General features: G+C 40.8%; 1 protein-coding gene across 1 annotated transcript; it reads right to left on the reverse strand.

The window, feature by feature from the left end:
• Positions 1–6,696: 6,696 nt before the first annotated feature.
• Positions 6,697–7,981, reverse strand: LOC108550015 (uncharacterized). The gene is made up of 4 exons (XM_017903607.1): positions 7,865–7,981; positions 7,501–7,555; positions 7,035–7,419; positions 6,697–6,946 (listed from the first exon to the last, which is right to left on the reverse strand). Exons 1-4 carry the CDS (start codon positions 7,979–7,981, stop codon positions 6,697–6,699), a joined length of 807 nt encoding a protein of 268 aa, XP_017759096.1.
• Positions 7,982–10,571: the final 2,590 nt, after the last annotated feature.

Below are 10,571 nucleotides of genomic sequence, written 5' to 3' on the forward strand. Positions count from 1 at the left end.
CAAGATGCGGCGGAAAATTTCTCTTTGTGAGTCTGAAGAAGAGATTGTCCAGCCACATAGTGTCAAAAGCTTTCTCCAGGTCCACAAGGACCGCGCCTACGCATTCGTCGGTGTTCGGCGCCCAACAAATGTCGGATGTAAATTTGGAAATCGCGTGAATTGTCGAATGCTGATATCTGAACCCGAATTGCGTCTCTGGGATAATGCTATTTACGTCACAGTACGTCGTTAGCTATTTGTTTATGACAGTTTCGAAAACATTGCTAATATTCGCGAGAATACTGATTGGTCGGTAATCCGTTGGATTACTTCCCTTTTTGCCTTTCTTTCTTAATCTTATTAACTTTGCTGTCTTGCAGAAAGTGGAAAAATACATCGTGTTTAAGCAATTATTAAAAAGAATCGCGTAGTTGTATACATATAGTAAGGGTAAATTTTTAAGAGCGATATTAGGAACGTTGTCGAAACTGGAGGATATTTTACTCTTCAGTTTTTTAAATGTGAGTTTTAGTTTTGTGTCCTTTGGATTGTCCGTCGTATTGTCGTTGTCGAATGTACACAGTGTCTTGTCGTTAAGTCGGTCTTCCACGATTTCCTGCTTAAATTTGTCTATTTTCTGTCCGATGATATGGCAAAGCTGTTCTTTACCCATGTGTGAGTTTTGCGTATGCCCCGATTTCGTAGTGTCTACCGAGGACGTTTAGTTTGTCTTCTGTCTCCGTGATGAGAATGTTTTGTCGCGGATCTGTCTGACGAGTATCGAATCGTATATTTGTATCCCGAAGGAGGTGTGCGTTCGTCACAGGAATTTTTAAGGTTCCTATGGCGCTTGCCTCCTTTGGTCGGAATATGCTGTTGATCGCGGGAAAGAATTTCGAAGGTCGTCGCGGGGATATGCTGGAGATCTTATTCTTCCAGAAGGTGTTGAAGGAATCATGAAACGCTTTCTTGATTTCGTATCTAACGGTTTTCAGCGAGTCTTTTAGCGCTGATTTCACGGTGTCGTTTCTGTTTGCGTACGATTCGAGTCTCGTGAGTCTGTTTAGTCGTTTGAGTGTGTGACTTTTCTGTGCGCGTAATTGTTTGATGCGAGCGGTGATGTATTTGTCCGTCGCGTTGTAGTTTGTTTTTATACGAGGAATTGCATAGTCTATTGCATTGTTTATGTTACGGTTTAGTTCGTCGAGTAGGTTGTTGATTTCATTTATGTTCAAATTTCTGTCGCTTGGGATGTCTGGGATGTCGGACTTGATTAAAAATTTCGTGAATTTTCTCCAGTTGGCTTTATGGATCTGTCCGGTGTTAGTAATTCGTCTATTTCTAACGCTCCCATCGAGGGTATCGATATTTCTATCAAGACTGCTCGACGGTCGCTATCATATTCGAACGAGTCTAGGTTGTGGTGTTCGGGGGTTTTGTGGAATTTAATGCGACTATCCGTTAAACAGGGGTCTAGGCAGGCATTACTTTTCGGATACGAAGGTATTGCTGTTCTGTAGATAGAGAGTGTGTATAACATATGGTTTTCGAGGGTCAAAATGTACAGTGCTTTCCCTCTGCTATTGTTTATAGCGTTACCCCATGGGCCATGTTTCGCGTTCAGGTCACCGGCTATTATGTAGAAATTATTGTCTTTATACAGCTCGAGTTGCCTAAATAGGGATTTAAATTCTACCATGAAATTATTTTCACAATTGCTCACCGCGTATCCTGCAATTATGAATAGCTTGGCCGCGCCTTGAAGCTTTATTCCTATAACTGTTGATTCGAAGCTTTTGTCTGTCGTTTCGTGGTCTAAGCAAACGTGTCTGAATTTAATATTTTTATGAATGACGATACCCGTTCCTCCAGCTTGTTTAGCATTATATCTATCGTTTCGAACAAAATTGTAATTTTCGAATACAATTCTGTGTCCAGCATTTAGCTTAGTTTCACAAAGTAAGGCTATATCCGGATTGCGGTCGTTAAGACAATCCAGGAGAGAAACGCGTCTTCCGTTTGTTATTATAGAATTTACGTTTATTTGTATAATGTCCAATCGTTTTAACGCGAGTTTGTTCGCCACATGTGTCTGTACTATTCTCCTGGGAATCTCCATTTAAAAGTCTATTCCGAGTGATTCTGCGATAATAGTTATTCTATTACCATTAATTTCTACGCTTTGTGCTATTCACGCGATCTGTTCATTAATCGAGTTTGTTATTTGTCTTATTTCACCTAATAGTGTCGTGTTGAATGTGTCGGTTGGAAGGTTTTCCGTGGGTTTGTCCGTTTCCGCGTTAACGACTGAGTGCGTTTTTGTATGCGTCTGTGTTTGTTTGCCGGAAAGTATCGCGCTGTAAGAAATGACCGGATTGATCGTTTTGTTTATTAATTGCTTTTTCCGTTCCCGTTCTGTTTTGATCGCTTGTTTCCTTTCGTCGATCTTTTGCTTCATTTCCTGAAGCTTCGGGCATCCCCTGTAGGAAACGGGGTGACCGAAGCTTTCGCAATTGACGCAAAATGGTTTTTCTACCGTCTTGTCTGTTCACGAGCACTCTCCCGGATTGTGTTGGAGATTGCATTTCACACATCTGTATTCTAAATTACAATTTAGTGCGATGTGCCCTATCCTTTGGCACCTTTTGCACTGGACTCTATCTTTTTTTATTATCTTCTCCTAATAAATCAGGGAATGGAGGGAATAGATTTTGATTTGTTTTAAATCGTCTATTTTGCTGTCGGGAGACAGCTGAACTATGTAAATTGGGAGTTTTCTCCCTTCTTGGATGGATTTTCGTCTCTCGAATTTTTTGACCGCTTGGAATCTGATGCCCGGAATGTTTTTCGAGCGGAGCTTGTTCAAGACGATTTCGGGTTCAAACTCACCATCTAGGTTCTTTAACAGCATCGGTATGCTTCGCGTGTCTTTTGGCGAATAAGTGAAAAATTTTATATTTTGTTGTCTCGATAATACGCACGCTGTGTTGTGCGCGGAAATAGAGTTTACGTGCAAAAGATGCTTATTGTTGATCATTGTTTTCATGTAAATATTAGGAATCGTGTTCGATAGGATTTCAATTATTGTTTTAGACAGTGTACCGATTACCGTTATAGGGGGAGGCTTTGCGCTTCTTACCTGGTTATCGGTGGCCGTCGATGCGCTCTCTTGCCAGTCGACGTTCATCGTCTTGATTCTTTTCGCCGATGGTGGAGGTGCTGCTTGCATCTTTTGGGGCTGGCGTTGGTGACTCGAGCTGCTGCTGACAGATGAACTCGTAGGCTGGCTCGGGCGATATCTCTTGGTTGATCCCACTTTCATCCACTGTTCCCCGTCTTCTATCGATGAATTGTTTTCCGGGGCTGCTGGGTTTTCCTTCGTCCCGGATACTTGGCTAGGCGGCTCGGCTCGGCTGGGCGGCGAAGGACGGGGATTTCCCCCGTTGTTCTTCGCTCTTTCTTCTTCCAATTGCTTCGAAAGAGGCTCTACCGTCTTATTTAGTTTTTCGATGATTTTAAATAAATCATCGTGTTGCATCGATGCGTATTTCTCGTTTACTTCCACAGACTTAGCGGAGGCTGCTTTCTTCGTTGGCGGCATATTCGTCAACTTCCGTGGCTGTAGGGTTGTATTTTTTTATCGATTAACTTTGGCGCCTGTTTTGGCGTTTTTGAACTCTTTATTCTGGATGCGTTCTTTATTCGAGCATTTATTTTATTAATGCACTTTACCGTAAGTCCTTTTTCTTTTATTTTCCTCAGCGCTTCGTCTATATTATCACTGTATCTATTTCTATCAGTCTATGGCGTTTATTCGAATTTATTTACCAATGTGTGCAAGGGATTAGTCCCGTGCATATTGACTGTGTTGTCTATCTTGGTGGTGTATGGACTATAGACGACGTAGCACGTAACACTTCCGTACACTGCAAGTAAGGCGTATGCTTCGAGCTGCGGAGGATCGGCAGGTACGTCCGACACTCACGAAGGTCAAGGCAAAAGAGGGCCTCAACACTATATGAAAATCATCGGAAATAAATCTGTAGTTACAGAAGTAATAAGACTTTAGTCGTAAATATAGAAGGTCATCGTAATATGACTTTCTAAAAGAAAATACGGATTTGCCGTTTAATTCTGCTGTCTGGCTAGTAGCTGCTGGTTTTTTAGTTGGCGCCATAATGGTGAGTTTCAGTTGCGGCGATGCTCATGATTTTTTTTCACTATTGCGTTTGGCACTGGTTTTGCTGCTATTGTCCTTTTCTGTTTGATGATTTTGTTTATGTGTGCGTTTATTTTATTTATTCCCTTTTCTGTTATTCCTTTTTCTTTAATTATTTTAATCACTTTATCTATATTACTTTCACTGTTTATATCATTCTTTGATATTATTATTAAATTGTTATCTACCGTGTCCAAGGGATTATTGCCCTATGTGCTTGATGTACTGTCTATTTCGTTAAACTTGTATTACTACACAGGAAAAAATTTCACTCTCGGTATAGTGCAGGTATATTCTCTTCAGTAAAGGGCTTCGACTGTAGAGGAGGTTCGGTCGGCACGTCCGTCAGCCTCGAAGGTCTATGCAAAAGTGACCCTAGCAGGCCCTGCCTTAGACCGGGATACTAGTCAAAGGTCGGGAAGTTATATATATATGAATTGGAGGTTTTTCGAAGACTTGCAAGAAAGTTTTCGAAGTCGGAATACATCTAGATGCGAGGGTGCGAATGATGGTCGCTATTCCTTTCTTCCATCTCCTCAATCTCTTCCTTAGCTCTTCCTTTTCTATACATTCCTCACCCCACCACGTAAGCCCGAGTCTTCTCTTCTTCTCCTCCTTTTCCTCTCTTTTCAAGGCTTCTGTTTTCACCACCTGCCGCCCTCTTTTTCATTCATTCTTACGATCAGTGAAAAATGGTCTGAATCCAGTCTTTTCCTCCATCTCCATTCGCTTAATCTCTTCCTTTTCATCTTCTTCCGTTATGATGCAGACTATGACCATGCCCCCCTTTCGGACCAGAATACGTCACTTCTCCAGTTTCATCACCCATTACGCTTTCATTTAGAATCAGAGAACTTACCTCTTGTAAGAGATCGATCAATTTTCGCCCTTCTCCATTTATTTTTCCGTCCTGCGAATTCCTGTTTTTCACTGTCTCCTCTTCTTTCGCCACCCATCTGTATGTTTCTCCCATTTTTTCGGTCCTCGCCTTAAAATCGCCTCCGATATTTTGCTTCCCGCTTCCTCCATTTCTACCCAATTCCTTGCTTGTTTTATTTTTTTCTCCGTATCAGCCAACACATATATATGTGTTATGTATATGTTATATGTTATATATTGTGGGATGGCGAGCGGTAAAGGACACTAACAATATGTAGATTTCTGTCTGCATAGGATTAATCTATCTAGAAATCCTACAATATTTAATTATTATTCAAGGTGAGAGGGAAATTGTGAATATATATATATTCTGGCCTTGGATTCTCATTTTTATCTTTACTATCCCTTCTTTGCTTCCTACCTGTATTTTTTCGCTCTAGATCCAAACTTCTTTCACCCCTACTATGATCCCTGCCATTGCTCTCCCTTTTTTATTCCTCCTTTCCACAAATTACTTCATCCACCTATATCCTTTTGGAAGCTTATTTCTCACCCTTTCCTATCCCTTCTTTCCCACGTTTCTATTAAAATCGTCATTTTCCATTTTTTTAACTTCTTCCAGAAGTCTTCATCCTTGTTCATCAATCCTGCCGCATTCCAGAATGCAATCTTCCATTCTCCCCCTCTCCTCCTAATCCTCTCCCCAAGCTATTCATTCCTCCTCTCCTGCTCCCTTTCCTCTACTCTGCTCTCTCTGATTCTTATTGACTTCTGATTCTCCTCTTCCTCGTCCCATTTCGTTCAGTCTTCCACTATCTAAATTTTTCCATACCCTATTCTTACTTTTTCACTTCTCTTCTTTCCTCCTCTGCTATTTTAATTTCTATCGACTTCTTCTTTCCTTCTCTGTCCAGTGGTCCTCTAATCTTTCTACTTCTACTTTTAGTTTATACTCATTCCCCATTTTTCTTTTCTTCCATTCTAAATTTCTAGACTTCTAATCTCCTCCATTCCGACTTCGTCTCTCCTACCTTTTCCAAGATCCGCTTTATCATCTTCTTTTTTTTTTCATTCCCTGTTTCGCCCGCTTCATTATTACATTCAACGTTCTTGACTAGCCTCTCGATCTTCTTGACTCTTTCTTTCCATTCATCTTTGTTAAGGAATAATTGTACGCACACTGCCTTACTGTTATCATTCAACATGATTTATTAAAACGTTGAACGCCACGTCACTCAGATATGGGTGACGGCTGTGTTTCCACAGGGGTCCCGTCGCTCGTAAACGGGTGACACTATTCTTCGTCCAATTAACCCTTTGACTACGACAGACTTTGAAACGTACCGGTCGTACCACACGGATAGGAATTCATTTACTTATATACGCTTATATACGCCTTCCGTGTCACAAAAGCAAAATTTCTGAGCGCGTATATGCGCCCACAGTAGCCAAGGGGTTAAAACAGGATTTTTGAAATAATTTATAGTAATTTTATTTGTAACACAATTATGACGAGTATGGACAACAGGAAGTAACAATATACTATAAACTATAAACAAAAAGAAACATTAAAAATATACTTATATTTAAATTTGTTTTTAAAATATTATAACATTTTTTTAGTTATAATGGTATTCGTTAAAACATTTTAAACATATTTGAGGTGACTGTGGACACTCAGGACAATACGTTATAGTCTTTTGCACATTTTTTCTTGCGTCCTGGCGTTCGAGAGTTTGCCTCTGTTTTGCGTAACACCGGACGCACATCCTTCTAATAGATTTGCCCTGAAGATTTTTGCGAATTTGCAGGTGATGAGTCGCCTTCTTTATTGCTTGGGGCCATGCGTTTTCGGATTCCAACCATTCCCTAAGTATAAGCTCTCGAAATTTTCTTATTTGTATATTCTGGTTCGTTGCTTTCTGATAAACAATGTGTGCATCCACTACAGAATTACCTCTTAGGAAATGAATTGCTAGTTTTCGATACCATTTTATGCAAAAAACTCTTCCGAATTGTCGTTGCATATGATGCCATTTGGTCGCTTCTCTTACTGCCAGATTTTCCAGTATCGTAAGCTATGACTGCTAAAGGTTTTATTTTTGGAGGACGTCCGCGAAGAATGGACGAGTCCGAAACTGGTACCATAAGAGGTGCATATTTCGATGATAATATTCTGACGTCACGGGCATCTCTCCATTTCAGCACTACAATGCCATTATCGTCTTTCCGTGATATTATTTCACCTCTCTTCAATAGGTGAAGCGTAACAGCTTTTGGCATAAATTTCCTATTGTGGCATACCGTTCCAACAACATGGGTTTTGAAACCTAACAATTTCACTGTTAATTCATAACTTGTATAAAAATTGTCGATAAACAAGGTACTCCTCGGTGCAAACGTTTTCGGCTATGCCAACTTGCCTGATCCCGCAAGAATCGCGTCCAGCATATATTTTAGTGGACCACGTATATCCTTCTGTAGAACACAATTTGAAGAGTTTTATGCCATATTTATGCGACTTTGTCGGAATGTATTGCCTGAACATGAGCCTTCCTCTCCAACCATAGTCTCATCAACTACAATTTCTCTCATTCATCCCCGCCGAGGGGACACGATGGCACCCGACTATGCCCGTCAATCCGTGTTGCAGTCACTTAAGCCTACAATCTTGTCTGTCTATTTCCTCCCTTTCAACATCACTTCTCAATCTTTTCCTCTACTCTTTCCATTTTTTTACAAATTTCCTCTTCCTCTTCCTTCTATTTCCATCCATATTCATTTTACCTCTCCGTTTATTGTCTCCATCTGTTTGTCCCTTCTCTCCGCTTCTTCCTTGAAAACTGCTTTCATCTCCCTTATCTCCATCATCACGCTTTCATTCTGTCTTTTCATATCCTCCATTAGTCTACACACTATCCTTTCTATACCGCTTCCCCGTCACCTTTCCCGCTTTCCTTCCATTTACTTCCTCTTCCGTTTGCTCCTCCTCTTTCTCTTGTTTTTCAATGGTAGTTCAAAAATAGGGCTCTCCTGCGCCACTTGTTCAAATGTCTCTTCTTCTCTTTAATACATTTCTCTTTCCTTTTGTTGTCTCTCCCTTTAGCTCTCACCGTTCCCACTTGTCCCCACTCTATGATAGTGTTTCTCCTTCTCCATTCCATTTCACTCGTTCTTTTCATTTCTTCTGTTTCCTTCCTTTCTTTCTCCCTAGATGGGAGCCCGCTTACCCTTTGTAGTTTCCTGCACTCTTTTTCCTCTTCCCCCTTTCTCACCGCTACTGGTTCTATCTTCATTTTTCGATATTTATTCTACTCTCTACTTTTTTTCTCTAACACGCACTTTCCCTGCCTCTCTTATGCCTTGATCTCCCTCATTACTTCCTCGACCATCTTTTCCTGTACGCTACCCTTCATCCACCCTTTCTTTGCTATCAAATTTAACAACTTTCTCTCCTGAGAACTTTCCATGTCTTACCTCACTCATCCCAGAAACGGAACTCTTCGATAGCTAGATACTATATGTGCCGAGTTACTTGCATTTGTCTTTGATTTACATTTTTGAACCTAGTTATTTATTTCACGTAGGTTGTCTTCTAAGAGTCCTGCTGCTGTGCTTAGAGCTTCATGTATTGCCATAGCTGCTGCGTCGTCCGCGAATGTACCATGCCATTACGCCGTTAGTCCGTGGAAGATTAGTTGTAGACAGAATGTTCCAGCATCGATTCGATCCCAGCCGAGAAGGTGGTGATTCTAAATGAAGAAACAAATCGAAAGTAAAGAATAAAATTCTTCATTTAAAATTTTGTTGTTGAGAAAATCAACATTGAATGTTCGCCGAGAATCCGTGCACTTAGCGATGATTTGTTAGATTATCGGATCATCGGTATACCACCGTACTCGGTGAATATTCAAAGTTTATTTTACCGGGCACGAAGCTTGAAATGATAAAATTTGATTCGTTTCTTCTTTATTTGTTCTTACACGTATAATCAACCCTTGGTCGGTTGCACTATGAATTTTGGCTCACCGTATAAATAGATAAATTTATAGTTACTACGCGTTCAGGAAGAGATGGCACGGCGTGTTTACATCCACACGGCTGACTGATTCCGCTGACACTGCCTCGATCGCAGACATTGACCGCTATTGGTCGAAGACAATGGCGAAGATCATCGGTAGGCTGTAGCGAGACCGAGTGAGGCAGGAAATAGCAGCATCCGTCGCTTTGTGTTAGCATTGGTGAATCGTTCGAGCGATCCTAAATACGATTAGTAAAATATCTGTGTTGGTCAGAAGTGACCCCGACACAGGGCTGCGAGCTTCAGTAGTCGGAGGGGTTAATTAGGTTAATTAATTAGTTTTAGTGGTTAGATTAAGTTTGCTTATACTTTATTTTGTTAACAAGCGGAGGACTATTTGCAATTCGGAGCAAATGCGACACTTTACATTCATATTCAGACTGCCTAGTTCCGCTTCTCTTCTACAATCCCTTGCCCCCCTCCCCTTGCCTCCGGGTGGACAATGACAAGAAAACAGCAATGTGTTCGTAAGGATAGTAAATAAGTAGTGTTCCTGTGCTAATGTATATGCTCTCATGGATTCGTAATATAGACGGAATTCATTGCAGTAGTAGCTGGTAACAATTTTTTCACGAAAAATTTCACGCATATAGTACCTTTCCGACAAATTCATGTCAAATATATTTACTTATTGCGTGGCATACATGGAATGAACGCTAGGTCAATATTTTTTCTGTATCATGATTAAACATTCGATACATACACGATGTAAAATGTACATAACATGCGAGATTTAGATGTAACATTAAGATTGGTGCATACGCAATATTCCCTTCAAATATTTTCTCTGAATGTCATGTAAAATATGAAGCAGTGAAAAGAGAGTCAGGATTAATTACAATTTTGTAGTGACTGTTTTTTAACAGATCGTCACCGATCCAAAGATGTAGAATCATGCGAAGGTTACGGCATATAATTTTCACCCACCCCGTTATAGGATAATATGGATTTGGTTTTATTAGTGTGAATGCGAATGTGTGAGGTCGAGTAGTGGCACGAATGTAGATATGTATCTAGGATCGCGTTGGGTGGATTGGCTAAAATAGCGCTGTTACTTCTTAATAGAATAAAATAAGCTTATACGTAGATTGACGGCTATGAAACAAGAGGGATTCGCCATGGGCACGTTCGACTTTGACTTCTTACTGACACTCTCTTAGACACTAGCTTAAGAACTCTTAAAGACTAACTCGTCCGCGTCCTTGTACCCGTATTTAAACCATTTATCCTACCCTGATCCATACCCCTTTCTTTCCCAGTCATGCCCCTTTCCCACGCAACCTCGGTGGGCCAAGCACTTCAACCACTCCGAACGCATCCCTCAACTCTCACTCGACTCTATCATAAACATTCCTTGCAGTAAATCCTCTTGCACGCGATCACTTTCGTTCTGAGTCCAAACACACTTGACAC

The sequence above is a fragment of the Eufriesea mexicana genome, unplaced genomic scaffold (genome assembly GCF_001483705.2).
Source record: "Eufriesea mexicana isolate 0111107269 unplaced genomic scaffold, ASM148370v2 scaffold2438, whole genome shotgun sequence".
Taxonomy (NCBI): Eukaryota; Metazoa; Arthropoda; class Insecta; order Hymenoptera; family Apidae; genus Eufriesea; species Eufriesea mexicana.

Bases quoted from the DNA above. Each gene is read 5' to 3' on its own strand.
- LOC108550015 (XM_017903607.1), bottom strand. From the start codon at position 7,981: ATGGAGGATATGAAAAGACAGAATGAAAGCGTGATGATGGAGATAAGG. The intron at 7,420-7,500 runs GCAAGTTGGCAT...ATGAATTAACAG, and splicing joins CGCGATTCTTGCGGGATCAG to TGAAATTGTTAGGTTTCAAA. The intron at 6,947-7,034 runs GTAATTCTGTAG...GCTTATACTTAG, and splicing joins AGCAATTCATTTCCTAAGAG to GGAATGGTTGGAATCCGAAA.